The sequence below is a fragment of the Cyrtonyx montezumae genome, unplaced genomic scaffold (genome assembly GCF_038088225.1).
Source record: "Cyrtonyx montezumae isolate F1298 unplaced genomic scaffold, pur_monq_1.0 scaffold_32, whole genome shotgun sequence".
Lineage (NCBI taxonomy): Eukaryota > Metazoa > Chordata > Aves > Galliformes > Odontophoridae > Cyrtonyx > Cyrtonyx montezumae.
The window spans coordinates 2,120,996-2,140,047 of record NW_027072037.1 but is presented as its reverse complement, the minus strand read 5'-3'; the positions used below and the strand labels follow the sequence as shown (position 1 = coordinate 2,140,047).

The following is a 19,052-nucleotide window of genomic DNA, read 5'->3' as shown; positions in this document are numbered from 1 at the left end:
CACCTCCAAAGCCCAGATGCTGCTGCAGCATTCCCACTGCCCCCAGCCCATAAAGGGAGGGACCCACACCCCAAGCGTCAGGCACAGGAGAAGCAGGAAAGGGAGGAAAGTGAAATGCAATGCTTTCCCAGGGATCCCAGCAGTCTGGGGCTGCTCCAAGCAATCCCTGTCAGCCTGTTGTTGCACTATGGTGGAAATTAACTTTTAAGGCAGCCCAGCTGCAGAGAAGGCTAACACTGAAGCAGGCAGTGCACTGCACCGAGCAGATCTCAGATGTGCTTGTCTCCAGGCAGTGCTTCCCCTATGGGGTCAGGGTAGACAGCATATCCCTGACACACTCCTATCCTGAAATGCACCCCTTCCATCAGGCATCTCAATGGGCGACTCTGAACCTGCACAAGGCAGCTCCTGTATAGTTTCCTAGACGTGCTTTACTCCTCTACAGCACCAGAGGAGACATAAGAGATGCTACAACGCATCCCCAGAGCCAGCCCACTCCTGCTGCTTCCCCAGAGTTTGGGTCCCCTCCGAGCAGGTGCCTCCAGGGACTCACTGCACTCTGAGCACCAGCAGCACTACAGCTTTGCTGTACCTGAGGTCTGAGTCGTCCTCCAGCACATCCCAACCATGCAGCCTCCAGCTACAGCACATCTGCCCCCAGCATTGCTGAAGGCTTAACTTCACACCAGCACTATCCCATTATCACGTAGCCAAGCCTGATTTCTATCCCCCATGCACTCAGAGACACTGAATTCTTTCCCTGAAAGAAGACATCGGAGATGGGAAGAGCTCGCCCACAGCTGGCTCTGTCCCCCATCAGACTGCAGAACTGAGCAGCCACAGTGTGACATCTGCCTGCTACCCCCACTGCCAGGGATGCTGACACCAGGAGCCCAGCAGGTCACTAAAAAGCATTGTGTTGGCTCTGGATGGAGCATCCCTTCCCCTACCTGGAAAGGGGGATGCACGAAGCCCACCTCAGTATTCCAGTCCCTGGCCAAACAAAGGGTGGTGCACACGATTTTCATTTATTTTAAGGAAAAATACAGGAAGATTCACACTGGAATGAACACCTGAAGCAGATCCCCCGTGCACATGGGCTACTTCTCCCTAAGCAGCAGCACCACCACAAGACAGAATGCAACCCACCACACAGCACCTGCAGAAGCACCAAACCCCACTGGGGATATCCCCCCCCCCCACATCCTCAACCCGGGGGGGGGGGGGGAGAATCTTTAAGAAGGACAAAGATCAGCAGCACGCTGCGGCTCCAGGCAGAGAGCAGCACGCTTTGCATAAGCAAACCTCTCCACACCGCAGCAGCCTCAGAGCCCATCTGGCCGAGCACACATCTGGCAGCATCCCCTCTCCCCTCCTCATTGCCAGCGAGGGAGTCTCAAACCAGAAACAGCAGCTGTCCTGGGGCCCAGGGAATTACCCAGCCCGGTAAGGACACCAGACCCCGCAGCACACTGCACTCTCAAGTTCAGACCTCTCAAGTTCAGACCCCACGAGGCCGGGAGAAAAACCCTAGAAGCCAAGTGACTGGAAGGAGTTACCTGCTGCATTACAGCAGATACCAGCAGCGCTCGGATTAACGGCAGAGTTACAGCCAAGCTCCTTACGAGCCCCATCAGTCCCCGAGGCACAGTACAACTGCGCAATGCTGGTGGTCTCCGGCAGAGGTGGGGGGGGGGGGGGAAAGGGCTTTTCCCAAAAACCTGCACGCACAGAGCAGGAGGTTTTCTCGCAAACGAAGCCCCAGAGGCAGGAAGTTAAGCAGTTCTCCAGTTGGAAAGCAAAGATGTGAAGTAGCACTGCTCGGGAAAGCTCTGCCAGACCACAAGCGATGGACAAGCCTCGACACCGGGATTTGTTTTACTGGAAAGAAGTGGGGGGAAAACCTCAACGCATTCCCTGGGGCCGGTCCAGTAGCTCCTACCAGCGGTCACAACGCAACATCCCAGCGAGAAGCAAGCAGCTCCAGGGAAAACAGGGTTAACGAGCTGCTCGCATCCCACTCCCCAACCATTTCAGAGTCCCACCACCCACGTGGGGTAGGAACTTTAAGACACCCCAAAAAGCAAAGAGGCACAGACTACCCTCAAAGAAGGAATGGAGGGGGTTGAAAGGAAGGGGTCGATGTCTGCAAAGCAGTGAAACGAAGGGATTAGAGGGTTTTTGTAGGGTTTTAGAGGGGTTTACGGGCTCGCCCGGCGCGCGGATCCACCTGCGCTGCGCGCAATGGGCGCGGAGTTAGAGCGCCCCCTGGCGGCCGCGGGGGCGCGCACAGGTGAGCGCCGCGGGCAGAGGGATGCGGCCGCTCCGCGCCCAACGCGGGGACACCGCCGGGCTTTTCGGGGGATGGGGGGGCTAACATCGGGGCAGGACGGGCTCGGAAGGATGGGGACAGCAGCACGAGCCGCGCGGTAAAATAAAAGATAAGTCACTAGCCGCGTTGGAGAGATGGTGGGAGCGATGAGCTTGCCGGCACCTGTGCTCAGAGAAGAAGGAAAAAGTTTGCAGCGGGGGGGGAATGGTTCTTTGGGGGTTATTGTGTTCTCGCAGCACGCGGGGATAGCAGCCTGCCCCGCTGCCAAGTGGGTGCTGCCTCCGTGCCCACCCCGCCGGGGTCGGTTGGGATGAGGTGCGAGCCGAGAGACAGCGAGAGGGGTCGGGGGGGTGGGGGAGGAAGGGGTTTAAAATGAAGTGTGGGGGCTCAGAGCCCAGGGGACCCCCCGAAGAACGCTGTCAGGGGGATGCGCGACACTTCCCGGCAGCAAGCAGCATCCTCGGGGCGAGCAAGGTGCAACACACCCTTTAGCAACGACAAAAACAAACAAAAAAATAAAACAATCATAAAGAAGAGCGAAGGGTGACAGACTTCGGCCGCCGGGCACCTACCCGAAGTAGGCGGCGGAGGGCCGCGGGGTGCAGGCGAGCAGCCCTAGAAGCGCGAAGGAGGAGAGCCATCCCAGCAGGACGTGTCCATCCAGCATCTTGCAGCGGCTCCGGCGCTGCTCATCTCGTTCCCCCGCCGCGCCCGCTGCAGTCCCGTCCGCCCGCTCCGCCTCTTATAGCGCGGCCGGAGGAGCGCGGCCGGCCGGCTGCGGGGCGGGGAGGGGCGGGGCCAACGGTAAGGGGCGTGGCTTGCACGGAGGGGGCGTGGTCATCTGGGCGGGGGATAGTGGGCGGAGGGCGTGGTTTGTGTGTGAGGGGCGTGGTTTGTGGGTGAGGACACGCCCACTCCGCTTCTATGGGAGGAGGAGGAGGATGAAGGGGCGGGGGATGGGCAGCGCGACCCCGGGCTGTGTGCGGGTGTTGTGCGAGGGGGTGGGTGTGCAAGGCTGAGCGTGCCGCGTGCGGGCAGGTGTGCAAGGGGTGAGCTGTCGTGCACGGGATGGGTGTGCCGCGAGTGGGGGTGTTGTGGAGAGGGGTGGGGTGTGCGAATGGTTGGGGTTCCGGGCGGGGGTGGGGGGGAGAGGGGGAGGCAAGTGTGAGAGGGGTGAGAGATTGTGCACGGTCGAGTGTGCAAAGGATGGGTGGGATTGGGGAGAGCGGGTGTGCAAGTTGTGGTTGTGCAAGGAATGGGGAGTGGGTACGTGTGCAAGTGTGCTGCATCGGGGTAGTTGTGCAAGAGAGGGCCGGACAGCTGTGCAAGAGCCAGGTGTGCAAGGGCTGATAGCAGTCCTGCAAAGGCACGGCAGCTGTGCAAGGGGTCAGTGTGCAAGGCTGGCCAGCTGTGCAAAGATGCTCTCGCAAGCTCCAGATGCTTGTGCAAGGGCTAGAAACACAGGACCTGCAAAGCTGTCTGTGCACAAGGACCGACTGGGGCGTGCAAAGGGTGAGCAGCGTGGCTGGGAAGTGGTTAATGCCCTAAATGTCAGCCCTTGGAACTGCATGTGGTGACAGCACTGCTCTCAACGTCACTCTCACCGTCACACTCAGAGCACCTCCAGCACCTGCCACCAGCTGAGAACAAAAAGCTTTTCCTCCCCAGCGTGTGCATGTGTGTGTTTGTCACACTGCTGAGCCACCGTGTCCCCACACGGGGGATGGGGGCATGGAGGATGGGGGGGAGCACACAGGTGTTTGGCACCAGAGCCGTGAAGCTGTGAGCAGAGCTGTGCCCAGCAGGTGACACTCGGGTGCTGGAGAGACCTTAGGGTAACCTGGAACAGCAGCAGCTTGTCACACACCGTGCCAAACGCTGCACACTGTAAGCTGGGTTTGAGGTGTCCCACTGCAGCTCAGCACCCCACTGAGTGCAAGCCTTGCTGGCAAGAACATCACTCTGTTGGATTTGCACGGTGCCCTAGGGCATGGGGATATCTCAGTCCCCTTATAGCGACCTGACCCCTGCATCTTTGCACGGGTTCTGGATGGGGAACAGCTCTTGGGCTCAGCAGACAGCAATATTGCATTAAAGCCCCATCTAGAGGCCTTTCCTCAAGGAGAGTTTAGGAGACAGCCACCAGATCTGGGGTCACGATGGGTGTCCCCTTGCTCTCCCTGGCATAAGTACACAGGGCATAGTAACAGCAATATAGGAGGGGAGGATGAGCATGGTTATATATATATATATAGCATCAGGAGGCTTTGCCTGAGTGTTTCCCTGCTGGAAAAGTGTAAGAGTCATCCTTCGTGCACATCCCTCAGGAGCTGGAGTGCCCGCATGGGGAGAGGGGAAGGAAATTCCTGTTCCTCCAAGCAGAGGTATAGGGATGGTTCCTGGAACGACAGAGCAGCCCTCGGCCTTACTCATTTCCTCTGCCTGCAGCAGGTCAGGGCGATGCACTGGGATGTGAGTGACACTTTCCAAAGTGAGACAGCACTGAAAATAGTCAACGCTTCTTCTTTCAGCAGAAAGGGGAAGGCTAAGGATGCTGAAGTCGCCACGGATGCAGTGCTGGGGGACTGGTGCTGCGTGCAGCATCCTTCCAGGACTGTGTGATGGTTTTTCCAGGTCCTATTCTGCTTCCTAGGTGGCAGAAAAAGCCCGGTGCTTCTGCTCTGCATGGTGGCCTTGGTTGGTGTCCCCGGAGCCACTGACAGCAGAGGGCAGTGCCACCTCAGCTCAGTCAGGACACTTTTGGTGGATGTTTTTGCTGTTGTATTTCCAGGACGGAGGGAAGCAGCCAAGTCTGATGGTTTTAGGGACAGTTTCACGGGGCAGCAGGAAACAGAGCTGCTGGCAACGTGGTAAGGTCTTCTTTAGGGTTGAAACGAGGCACAGTGAGAATGCTGGGCAAGGAGGTGGTCTCTGTTGCTGTTTTTGTGTTGGTATCAGCAGCAGATACACATTTTAAAAGGAGTTTATAAAACTGGGGGAGGATGTGTTTTTACAGGATCTGGCAGCGATGGGACAAGGGGGAACAGTTTTAAACTGTAAGAGAGGAGATTCATGTCAGGTGTTAGGGGGAGCTCTTCTTTACTCGGAGACACTAGCACTGCTGCCCAGAGAAGTGTGGCTGCCCCATCCTTGGAGGTGCTCAAGGCCAGGTTGGATGGGGCCCTAGGCATCCTGATCTGGTGGGGGTCAACCAGCCCATGGCAGGGGATTGAAACTAGATAAGCTTTGAGGTCCCTTCCCACCCAAGCCATTCTGATTCTAACCCCTCCATCTGGCTGGCAGGATCAAGATTCCAACGCTGGGGCCTGGTGTCCCACCACTGGGCCAGCTCTGTTTCCCATCCCATGGGTGACACTGCCCTGTGACAGCCACCAGGACTTCCACAAGCAGCCAAGGCAACCGTGGCCTCCCCACTGGGCTTCCCAGGCACATCAGAGCACAGGGCATCTGCAGGGTGACTTCAAGTTTTCCTGCTCCATGACTCAGCTCTCGAGTGGCTCAGACTGTGCCCATTGCTCCAGAGGCTTCCCTACCCCAGGATAGACCTTACCACCATCCTTGTTAGGATTTTAGAAGGAAACTTGGCTTCCTTTATGGCTTGGCATTCCCCTCCTTATGGCTCTGCATGCTTTTCCCTGTCCATCCTCCACACAGCAAGAGGCGAGCACATTTGTACAGCTCTCCCAGGTTTTGCTACATGAATCAAAGCTCTCCAGCACGGTGCCTCCAGCTCAGTGGGGTGGTTGAGTCATAGAGGGAAGGAAAATACCCATGAGGTCATCTCGTTCATCCCTTGCTGCCAGTTCTGCATGGGTTCCCCACCAGAGAGTTGGCACCTGCACCCAGAGCAGAGTAACTCAAGCAAGGCAGCAAGAGGTGGGGACACCACCAGGCTCTGTGAGAAGCCTTCAGCTGTGTTTCCTTCCTCAGTTTCCTTAATTAGAAGTGGGCCTGGCATTTATCTGCCATCCGGATACGGTCTGAAATAACAGACAAGAGCCGGGCTCACCGCCTGCCCACGGGTTTTTGGTTATTCCACCATCCCTGGGACCACACCATGCAATTTCCAGTTACTCTTTTTTCACCATCACATGGATTTCCAGGGTGTTTCCTCACTCTGAGCGATCACACATGGGCTCAGAGCCAGGATCTTGCTTCTTTTCCACTGGGCAGCTGGCATCACCTTGGGGACAGCCCTGAACTTCAGCAATGCGTCGGTTTGTGTTTGCTGTGTTTGTTGTATTGCGTCTGTTGTGTTGCTCTGTTTGTTGTGTTGTGTTTATTGTATTGCACTTCTTTGTGTTGGTTGTGTTGCTGTATATTCTGTTGAGTTATATCTGCCAGCATCCAGCTCTCCAGGGCCAACCTTTTTTAGAGGGCAGCAAAGTAGCCCAAATACACCCAATTGTTCCCATTGGGAACCAGTCTGAGAGCATCTCCCCAGGCTCTGGGTAGTGCAAATCACTGCAAGCAAGGAGCAGCCTGGACCTGGTAGGTCATATCTGGTGTGTCCCCAGCTCTTCAAGTGAAGAAAAGGCTCTGAAGCCAACTGCAGTCTGTTACTTTGGAGCTATTGAAGGCAAAAAGCATAAAAGAACCTATCATGCCATTGCTTTCCATAGAGGGCAGAGATGCAGGGATACAGCAGTGCTGTAAGTCTGTGTATCCCTAAGTTATAGGAGATGGGGCCACCAGCTTTGACCCCTGAGATCCATCTGCCACTGGTAGAATGAGCCATAGCTCATTGAGCTGTGCCAGCTGAGTTTTTGCTCCTTCCTCTCTGATTCTACCCCAAAATGAGCTGATGTGATGGAAACAAATGGAATCAGGTCTGGGCACAAAGCTTCCATGGGACAGACACCAAGCAGAGCCCCTTACCAAACCTCAACAAGTAATAGGATTCTCTAAATATCACTCCCATCAGAGATCCCTTCTCTTAACGGATTACAGGATCCATTTTAAAATTCTTTAAATGAGACTTAACCACCAGCTCCCCAGGCTCCTGTTACGTGGCAGCTGAAGTTCATTAAACACAAGCAAGCACCTTACTCTTGACCTACGGTGACAGGCTCACACAGTTCTGAGCATTACCTGCTCTCTATAGAGTCAGACAGTTTTCATAAAATATGTCCACGAGGGGCCTCAAAAGGTCATCTGGGCCAGGGCCACTCTGCAGTAGGATCAGCTCCTTATTTTTATTTTTATTTTATTTTTATTTTTTTTATTTTTATTTTTTTATTTTCATTTTCATTTTTATTTTTATTTATTTTTATTTTTATTTTTATTTTTTTATTTTCATTTTCATTTTTATTTTTATTTTCATTTTCATTTAGCTCTCACACACACAGTCTGATTTTTGGGTAGTCCTGTGTGGAGCCAGGAGTTGGACTCAAGGTCCTCATGGGTCCCTTCCCTATTGGGGATATTCTATGACTCCATGATTATGTTGTCCCATTGCTCCACCGGGAGAAAAAAATAAAAGGAGGAAACTTCCATAAAACCACTCTGGAACTGCATCTTCTGCAAGAATGGTGATCTTTGGGAACACTTGCTTCTTTTCCTCTGATTTGAAGCTTTGTTGGTGAGTTCAGTTAAAGGAAGCTCCAAGCTCATCTCTACAGAGGGAGCTCAGTTGCTGAACACTTTCTTCCAGAGGCGTATGAGCAATGCATGCATGTGGAGATCATGGAATAGAGACGTAGAATCACTAAGCTTGGAGATCTCTAAGATCCCCAGTCCACCCCACCATGCCCAGTGACCATGTCCCTCAGTGCCACATCTCCATGGTTCTTGACATCTCCAAGAACAATGACTCCATTACCTCCCTGGGCAGCCTGTGCCAGTGCATCACCACCCTTTCAAAGACAAAAAAAGTTTCTAATACCCAACCTGAACCTTTCCTGGTGCAACTGGAGTCAAGTCAAACTGTCAAGTCTAGAGTCCCAAGTCAAACTGTACCAGCCTAGAGACACTGGAGCTGTTGGTGCTCTTGTTCTGACAGTGGCAATAACCCCAAGTACGTCTTTGTGTGCATTGTTCCTGAGCTGTGCTACGATCTTGCAAAGGATTTTCTTTTTAAGTGCAGTAGTAACATCAAAGTGAGTCCCTTTGAGTAAACACAATCAACTCGTCCTTAACATGAGCTCCTTTCTGGTGTGACTTCATGGAGAATCAAGGACTTCATAGTCTGGGCTGGAGTGAATTTCAATGCAATTAGTCCCAATGCAAAGTAAGGCCCTTAATTGTCTTTATGTCAATCAGACGTGTTAGTAATGAATGTTTTTTGTTAGACAGAGCTGCAGGAGGTATTCTTTAGGTCTGAAGGAATAGTACCAAGCAAGCAGGGACTCTTTGCATTCTGTTTGAGCCCATGCTGTAAAACACAGTGATTTACCAGCCAGTACTTGAGGGTGTTTACTGATAGTTTGCTTCCTTAGGAAAATCATCATCCAGATAGATGAGAGGGGCATGAATCCATGCAATGGAGGGAGAGGCCCCTGGCTGAGCTCAGCAGCTCTTTTTAGCTTGCTGATATCACTGTGTATAGAAGCATAGAATGGTTTAAAAGGGACTTTAAAGCCCATACAATCCCAATCCTTGCCATGGGCAGGGTTTCCACTCACTAGATAAGGCTGCCCAAGGCTCCATTCAACCTGGCCACCTTCTGGGTGTTGCTAACATCCTATCCAATCCAAAGCTCCCCTCTTTTTTACTTTAAAACCATTCCCCCTTGTCCTACCACTGTCAGACTGTGTAAAATTGGTGCTCATGGTACAGTGGGGGTTACTGTGAGGGCAGAGTTCATGTAACCACCTACAGATCCATAGGAGACCTCATTAACTCTGCTCCTGTAAATCTTTCTGTTTACCTCATCCTTAGGGTGACAGTTGCCCTGGGATAACCTATTCCTCTATCTTTAAGGTCACACACTATTGTAGGGATGGATGGCAATGACCAGGGATATGAACAAGTCAAAGGCCTTTCACCTTGAATATATATTATCTGTGCAAGGGTCCTGAGTGGGAAAGGGGGAGATATAATAATGTGTTTTCAGGGGAGGGGGGGGGGTGGGGGGAGGGGAAGGGAGAGGAGAAAATAAAAACAGAGAGAGAAAAGTGAGAAATTGCATTTCTGGAGCCCAACAAGACCTTGTTTGTGTGTCCTGGAAGTAGACACCACTGTCCCCTCAGAGGGAGGTGTCAAGAAGTGTGTAAACCCTCCTGAGAAAAAATCCCATGGGATCCTGCAGCATTTTCAGCTGAAGTTTTGTAATATGTGGTGTCCACATTTTCTAACCATACCAGTCCCATTGCCATCCACAATGAGATATTTACCGTTCCCCTAAGTAACCACTGCACTTGTTTTATCATCATTGCTGTCAGCATCATCATCATCTTTTTTTCCTTGCTGGTAAAGGACAGTCCATAGCATCTGCTTTTCCTGGACTGCCCTTATGCACGGGCCCAGATGTGGTTGGGATAGGATGGTGTGTGTTAAATGTGTGGCTGGACTCGATGATCTTTAAGGTCTTTTCCAACCTGAGTGATTCTGTAATTCTATGAATGTCAGTGAGTGGTCATAGGAAGGAAGGAAAGAACAGAGCATGTGTGGGTGGAAGGGGCTGGAGAAACTCACTTGAATCCAGCCCTCTCCATTGGCTTCACTGCAAAGGGATACAGGATGCTAGTTCATTTTTTAACATGACAAAGAACAAGACATAACAACAGTGGATGAAGAGTAGATCTGGATAGTGGGATAGTATATGTTTTCTTTTATTCTCTTTTTCCTTTCCTTTTCATTTTCCTTTTCTTTTTTCCTTTTCTTTTCTTCTTTTTCTTTTCTTTTTCTTTTTTTGGAATGGATATTGAATTTTCCAGAAATTGAGATTTGGGAGGGACCAAAGTTATTCACTGTGCTGGAAAAAAAGGTAGAAAAAAATATCTGTGGGAAAAAGAAAAGAAAAGAAAAGAAAAGAAAAGAAAAGAAAAGAAAAGAAAAGAAAAGAAAAGAAAAGAAAAGAAAAGAAAAGAAAAGAAAAGAAAAGAAAAGAAAAGAAAAGAAAAGAAAAGAAAAGAAAAGAAAAGAAAAGAAAAGAAAAGAAAAGAAAAGAAAAGAAAAGAAAAGAAAAGAAAAGAAAAGAAAAGAAAAGAAAAGAAAAGAAAAGAAAAAGAAAAGAAACATTCCCTGCAATGGTCTCTGGACTCACTTCTGTCTCCACTTTTCATTCCCCTTTTTTGGGTTCATGATCCCCATCTTCACCTCTCTTCACCCCACGCCGAGGCTGCTTGAGTTTTGTGGAGAGTTGCCACGAGCGTGATCCCAAACCACTCACTACCTGTGCCTGAGTTGAGATGTCTCAGAACAGTGGAATATGTCTAGGATATTTACTAGGGGGTCATTTCCTGAGTGCTGCAGCACTGCCATCTATTCATGCCTTGCAGATTAGCTAGCAAACCCATCTTAATGAGTGCCGATGCAGAAGGAATCCAGCCATGAGATCTGGCAACCCGTCAGCTGCAAAACAGCCAGAAACAAACTGAGCAAAAATATTTTTGTAGTCACAATATCAAGCCCACCCATTGAACCTGTGTCGGGTATTTTCCAGCACTGCTGAAATTCTCTCTTTGCTTTTATTTTTAGACGAAAGGTGATTTTGGTCATGTTATTTCACTTTTGGGACATTTCTTGCTAATAAAAGGGTTTTATTTGACAGTGTCTAGTTTCCTTTTAAAGATTAGCGAAGCAGGCTTATGATTTATTGCTGCAACTGAAATGTCATTGTCTTCAAGGCTGTTGTCTGTCTGGTCCTCAGCCAGAGAGTCTGGGAGTTGGGCATGAGAAGGGTGCCAGATTTTGGCTTGTGAGCCCCCAGCTGGAAGAAGTTTCCCATCAGAGAGTCTCCATTCCCATGAGCAATGGGAGCATTTGGAAAGAGAACTCAAGCTCAGAAGTCAGCATTGTGGCTATGGCACTGGTCCCACGATGTTCCTGGATGGTTGTTGGGCAAAGCACAGAACCTATTGGTGGGACCCAAGCATCTCCATTCAGAGGTCTCCACACAAGTGTCCTATGTCTGCTGGTGGACAACGCAGGCATCCAGGTGGGCCTGGCAGAAATTATGTAGAAATAAATAGAGACCTGTGTCTTTTGCAGCTGCAGGGCATCTCAGACAGCACTAGATGACCATGTTTGGACACTTGAATCCCACCCCGCTGACTACACTGAGTATTTTCATTGCAAAGGGAGCTTGGACACCCAGGTTGCTTGTAAAGACTTAAATGTTCCTCGGGTTAGGACTGTCTAAGTAAAGGATCATGTATGCTATGCTACCTGTCAGCTGCTAGTCCGTCTCTCTGCCTGCTTGTTCAATGTTTAATACCTCCCTGCACAGCCAGGATGATGAAATAATCATTTTGCAATTTGCCAGCTGCTGCTCAGGCTCTTGCAAACCTTATTCCAGCTCACCACATCTCTGAAATCCTTTACCACTTCTTTCCATCTAAAGCAGCAGACAGAATAAAAATGCCAGCTCTCAATAGGTAACTCACTCCTGGGGAAAATGTGAATATCAGTACTGAGCTTGCTGGTGCAGCTAGGGTGGTCTCCAAATACAGCCGTTGCCATGACTCAAGGCTGAACTGTGTGATGCCTTCATATTTAGGCATTCAGCTATCACTGATGGTGGGACACTGTCATGATAAAAAGGCATAATTGTAGCATGTACTCCTTGAAATGGTGTTAAGTTGAGCAACATCATCTCTCTGTTTCCCTCTGGTCTCTTCCCTCTCTGTAGCCCATTGCCTTCTGTTTGATTTCTGTAGTGTGGCACTACCAAGGTAGTTGCTAAGCAGAGAACTGAAAAGCAAGGTCCATCCACACTGATAAGTTTTTATCCAAGTGCACTTTACAGGGCAGAATCCTCATCCCTTGATATACCAACTGGATCTCTCCAGAACTGGCCCCAAATCCACCAGTTGATATATGTTTGGACAATATGATTTCCATCCAAATGAGATTCACTGAGTTTTGTGTAGATGTCTCCAGTGTAGACATCTCCATCAGTGACAGACAGACCCTTACAGCAGGCTTCCAATACAGCTGTTGGTGATCTACACAACACAAGCAATGGGGTCTAGGAGGCAATTCTCCTTTACACATCTGAGCTCTCATTTTAGTCAGTTTAGATGTAATCTGTACGATCCATACATAGAAACAAATTATTTAATACGAGTAACTTAGGCCATTTGAGAGCATGTGACACCAAGTCCTCTCCAACAGCTCTCAGATACCTTTGAGAATCCCACACACAGTTCTGACTTTGGGGAACAACTTTCTGTTTGGAAACTTCTTTTGGGGAACTGTTCCCTAGAACCCCAAGATAGGCAGAGGGATATCTCATTTGACAAATGTACAGCTTGCAGAACATTCACCCATCCCACATCCCTGTACGAGCCTGAGGAATATACCACAGCGTTTGGTATCTGTCTCATCATGACTTTGGTGACATCCTGATGGACCAGCTTCCCCCATCATGTCATCATATCACAAATTTTCCTTCTCTTTAGAAAGTGGAGAGGTGGATAAATCACTTCTCTGAGTTTCTAGCAGCATTCACCAAGGAAAACGATAGGCAGTTAGTACTGGATGATCCAAAGAGCAAAAACAAAAAGTGATGGTTGGGCTGGGAATGCATGTAAATGCAAGGTACACAGTGCAGGGATTAATTAGCACTGATAGGCTAGAAAGGAACAATTAATTCTGCCTCATGAAAGGACTGAAGGGTGCTTCACCAATGCCTCCCACTGAGTAAATTTGTGTGCCACAGTGGCTACGGATCTCAGGGATTGCATTTCTGCATCCTCAGCAAAGCAACACACAGACAGATGGCATGCAAAAGCAAGGGTGAAGGATGAATGGCAGCTATTAAGCCTCCTGGGGTTTGATACAGAGCACGGATTGGGGCAGGATTCCTTTCCAAGGTCAACACGATGCCCATGAAAACGTGGGGAGCATCGGCCTTGGGCACGGGATTGGCCACACCAGAGTCCAAACTGAGCCATTCCATTGCAATATCCGCACAGCACTGGCAAGATGGACAAGTCAGGGTGCTTTCTGTATAGGACCCATTGTTCAGCAAATCAGAGAGCCTTCCTCTGTGGTTAATGGGTCAGCAAATTCTGTTGCTTTAATGGTTAATCATCTACTCGCATTGTTCAACGAGTAAACCCGTGTAGATAATGCTCCGTACCTACAGTGCATGTGACAGGCTTCACAGCTGTGAGCGAGGAAAGTGCTTGGTGTTGGGAGAGCAGCAGAGAGGAGGAATGCTAGGCTCCAAACTGTTGGAAACATCTGGACTAGTAACATGAATAAATACATATCTATGTCTGTATACAACCATACGTGTGTGCACGTGCAAAAATGTGTGTGTGAACGGTGGTTCAATCCCAGACCATTTTACAACTGTCAGATGACTATCAGATATCACAGAAATGGATACAAGCTGACATGGACAAATCACTCCAGCATCTTTTAAGCACCAAGTCAAGCTGAGGGCCAAAAATATGTAGGATTTCAGAGTCTCACTACTCCCTCTCATTCCTTTTGCTCAGGCATCATACAGCTCCATACTTCTTGATTCCGAATTCAAGTATCTCATCCCTGCACTCTATTCTGTCTGCATAGATCCATTTTGGACCTTGAAGTCAGGTAGCCAAATTCTGCTCATGAATATCTTTAATTTTCTGGTGTCGTTTTGAAGGTATCTTTTGGTTTGACGTCATTAAAACAGTGAATTCTTTGAGCCTTAGGAGCACTGGAGTCATCCAGATGGGAAGTTAGATGTTGCCAAGGTCAAAGGAGGAGATTTTGGGTCCAAATTTCTGATTTACTACATTCAGGCAGTCAAACTACATAATTATGTCTTGATCTAACAGTTTGTTTTTCTGTACCATTGATAAATGAGCACTTTAGCTTGTTGAGAATAATGGGCATTTAAGCCTAAGCTACTCAAATTGGACGAGGGTTAATTTTATGTCTGGTCTAAACTGAGCATCCAGCCCCACTTTCTCAAGATGGTCACTATCAGAGCATGGCCAGTGTCATCCCAAGACAGATGTCTCTAAGAGGGGCTGGAAGGAATCACCAACCTTTAGTATATAGGGTTATGCCCTATAGAAAAGCTATTAATACATTCCCTTCTCTCTCAGTAGATTGCAGTGACTTTCGTATGTGGTAAATCACACAACCAGGCAACCTAAAACTGGGAAAACATTTTACTACTAGATGAAAATAGTCACATCTTGGACAATAACAGCCCACAGGCCAGACAAAGGGCTCCCCACCTCGAGGTGCTTATGACTCAATACAATCAATATACTTCAAGTCCACTTAAGAACAACCGCCTTGAATTTGTGTCATCATCTAGGGTGGTAAGAGGTAATAGGAGAATGATCTACAAACACTTGGTGTGTTTGTTCCTCCCAGCGGATACTTGTCACTTGGGAAGTACTTCAGGCCTTCCAGGGCACAGATGGGTGGCTTTGAAGTTGAGGTCTACTTCCCGACTGGAGAGGCACCAACACCTCATCCTCAACGGCTTTTTTTGTCGTCAAGCAGTGAACACTGTGATGGATGATGGGGAGAGGTCATGGCCATGAGGTTAGAGGATCAGCAGTAGAAATTAGTCCCTGTCTCCAGAGACAAAATGGGCTTCAATCATAAAAACAGTGTACAGCCTGTAGTTTCTCTGCAAGGGAGTAGATTCAGACTTCTGGCCTAAGCTGGCATGGATCTTTTTGCCCTGGTTTCAGACTGAACTTCCTCCACTCGTCTTTGTGCTACAGGTATCTCCATTGTGAGAGCACTAGGTGGGACAGAGCCCTCAGCCCTGTTGATTCCAATGAGCCTTCTGACTTGGCCAAAATTGCCAATCCCATAAAATTAAAGGTAACCAAGACATTGACCTGCCATCTGGTTTTGCTCAGCAGACATGAAGCAGAGGCTTACATCCTGTATTCCAGAATTTGTCCTGTTAACATATATAAAAGCTCAGGTTTGTCTACTCATCCCAAGGCAGGGATCTGCACTTTCTTCCTAGCAAAATCTGCCTCAGGCTTTCTATACACACAGGAGTATAGAACCATAGAATTGTTTGAGTTGGAAGAGACCTTTAAAGGTCATCTAATCCAACAGCATGGCTCCTCTAGAGAGGTCTCAAAAACAGACCTGTGAAGGACAATGGAAGGAACAGACTTGTTGGAAGACAAGGAAGGAGATGGGGTCAGTGTATCCATTGCTGAGAAAGGGTAAGAATAAGCTCATCTAGATGTGAGGAAACAAAGAGCTCTGAATGCAGTAACACAGACTGAAGTTAAACATTAGTGTGACCCGTCTGCAGACCCAGCAGCACTGACCAGGCTGCAGTGGGAAGGGGTCACCTACAGAATGCCAGGGACCTCGGGACATCCAGCAAAGAGTTCTGGTGCCCAGGGAGCTAAAACTCCCCTGCTCAGCAAAGTGAATAAATCAGTTGAACAGAGAATATTTTACTCAGAAGAAAAAAGGAGAAAGCTAACCGTTCTTGACACCTAATTCAGATTTAAATTCTACCTTGTCTTCTGCTGATGATGTCTGCCATGTATAGAAAGAATAAAATAAAATTCAATTGATCCACGTAGCAGACACTTCTAATAGCACCCGTGCCTTCAGACTGTGCTGCTGCTTTCTGCAGCCAGTCCCCAGCTTCCCCATCTCACTCTTTCAGAACTTGCTCTCTTCTTTGTGCTGTCTGAAATATATATATATATATAATAATAAAAAATAGAAGTTGAAATTCCTGAAGATGCCAGAGAAGATAGAGGCTGATTTCTCCTCCCCCAAAAATGCCCAACACAGAGCATTTCATTGTGATGCAAATGACCAGGTTACTCCCCAACCACACATCTCTTTCTTCCAGACCCGAAGTGTTTTTCAGCTAAAGAACATCAAAGTTCAAACACCCATTTCTTTGCAATGTCATTTCCCAGTGTGGTTGCTGTAAAAGTAACTCGGGTCAAGCTACCCAGATGCTGATTTTCGGTGATTCCCCTTCTGAATGTCAGCCACTTTCCCATAGCAAAAGATTTTATATTAAAACTTCCTAAGTGCTCCACATGAGCTTTATGTGGCCAGCAGCAAGCCTGGCAAGGGCCCAGGGCTGCTCATTCATAGCTAGCCAGGAGATTGCTGGTCACAGAGCTCTCATCCAGGAAAATCACACTGAGATGGAGACCCACCTCCCAGTCACCAGATATTCACCAGCTTGGCTGTACTTTTGACATTTGCCATTGCCAGTTTAAACTCTGCTGACCGTGAGATGCTTTTGGATGAACCTCTGTCTTGTAGAAGCAGTAGAGTTTGGGTTTGGCTGTACACTGAAGAACATATTTTTTTTTTTGCTGTCTACATCTGGAGGCACAATTCAAGTTGCTTAAGCAAAAGTCTCTGCTTATGTCTAAAATGCCCTGTGGAATCTCCCAGCAACCCCCAGATGCCACTCCACCTAAAAGCAGGTTTCCAAAGGTCCTGTGTCCTGCAGGCCAGCCTGGTAGGGAAGTCCCAAATGCTTCAGGATGCCTCAAATAGCACTAGATATCCACATTTAGGCAACTAAACCAAGCTCTGGGGTCTCTACCCAAGCAGATATCTGAGCTCCCATTACTGAGCTCCAGAACCATGAGGACTGTGGGGTGGTTTGGTTGTGCTGAGTCTCTTGCTCATGCCAGGGAGAGCAGCACAGACCCATGTCAGTGAAAGGGGCTCAGCTACCATGGCATTTCCACCAAGGACATGAGCAATCGGTCACATAAGTTTGGCAGACACTCAGTGACTTCTGCTCACATCCTGGACTCAATGGAGCCAAGCAGAATTGCCTGAATGCGAGGAAATATGACTTGAATTGACTGGATTCAGCACAGCATTGTGGAAGGGAATTTTCCAGGGCCCAGTGGCTTTCAAGTGATGGATTAGCTTGCACACCACTGTATGATACCCTCATGCAAAGCAAATTTTGACTTTGGAAAGAGCAACAAAACAGACTCCTTGTAGTTCTGCATCTGCATCCTTCCATGGCTGCCGGGGATCCCTAAGGGAGCTCTGATCACCATTTCTCCAGTTTATTTTACTGTCCATCTTCTGGCTTTTGTGGATCAATGCCAGGTTTCCAAAGAGGAGCTAGGAGGAGAACGTTCTGCTGCGTGCACTGCAGACGCTGGACACGCTTTCCTGTTTCTTTATGCTGTTCAGAAATAATCACACAGCACTGGGGCATGTACACAAGTCACACACTGGGTGGTCAGAACACTCAAAACATTTCTCCAAGCTTTCATTTTTGCATGAAATTAATTTCTGTGTATATCTGAGGATCAGAATATGTATGTACAGATCAATCAGTATGTAATTGCTGGAATTACCTTCTTCTTTCTAACCCATTTCTGGGGAAAATATAGTTTGCCTAGGAATCACATTTAGTTATGTAGGTCTGGTCAGTTTGGGGTAGCCAACCTGTCTGGAGCAGGGATGCTATGCAGATGCCTGCTTATGCTTTGCACCATTCTACTTATCTTCAAACTAAGAACCTGCTCTGGTCTGTACTATGTAGTGGCAGAGGTACTGCTCAGGCCTCAGGTTGTTGGGCAAACATGATTACAGGACAAAGCATGACATCTCTAAATGACTGTGGGAGTTCATACGTGATGCGGTGGCCCCTTTCTGGGGTGCAGGGTTCACCCCAGATTCCTCCTGCAGCAGATTCCCCACCACCTACCTGCCCTCACCTCCTCTGCCCTGCTGCTAAACCTCAAAGTGGAACAAGAGGGGTGAGTGGCTCTTCTCTTCTCCCTCACCTTGCACAGCTGATGGCACCAGATCAAAGAGGCAGGACCTCCCTTGTCCAGTGCCAGGACCCCCTGGGGATGGAGGGGAGCACATAGCTGTCAGCACACAAGGGCATTTTGGCACCTGCAACCATGAGTGTGTGAGCATGCAAACCACTCCTGGCCTGTAAATCATTGTCAGCATTCACACATATTAGGCCATAGTTCAGGGACTAACCAGTGAAGCATCCACTCTCTAATATGCCGCTGCACTCCTGATTTATGAGCAGCCACAGCTCAGCACTCCCAAGGCAGTTCCTAGTGCAAGTTCAGGGAGGTATGGAGAAATGAGAACATTTTGGGAGCTCCAGGAAGGGAAAAGAAATACAGTTTTGTCACATTCAGATACCTTGCTCGAGGAAGACACTGATTTCACCAGTGGTCCAAGAAATGACAGAGCATACCTACAGCATCAATCAAGAGTGAGACCAAATGGTTCTCAGCATCCATCGGACCTCTTGGCCACTCCCTGACCATGTCTCCATGCTTGTGCTTTCTATGGGAATGACACAGAAAAGCCTGGAACAACACAGAGCATCAGTGGTTATCTGGTGGGAGATTTTGTGTTTCCTAAGCACAGTGTTGATCGTTAATGTGAGCTGGAGCCTGGCAAACAATGGAAACCACAAAGATCACCATGGTCAGCTTGCATAAGCCATTCTTAATCCCTTTGTTAAGCTTTTTATCAGCCCAGGGACCCTCTTTCCTCCAACCTTACATTCCTTCCGCATCCCACCTCCACACTGAACAAGTGTTTCCCATCCATCCATCTCGTCCATCTCATC

The 19,052-nt window shown here is 48.8% G+C and overlaps 1 protein-coding gene across 1 annotated transcript in view; it reads right to left on the bottom strand.

The window, feature by feature from the left end:
- The window catches only part of WNT9A (Wnt family member 9A), a 49,548-nt gene extending 46,549 nt beyond the window's left edge, over window positions 1–2,999 (bottom strand). The window contains exon 1 of the mRNA XM_065744840.1: window positions 2,905–2,999. Coding sequence (XP_065600912.1) covers window positions 2,905–2,999 — 95 coding nt within the window. The remainder of the gene's footprint in view (window positions 1–2,904) is intronic.
- Window positions 3,000–19,052: the final 16,053 nt, after the last annotated feature.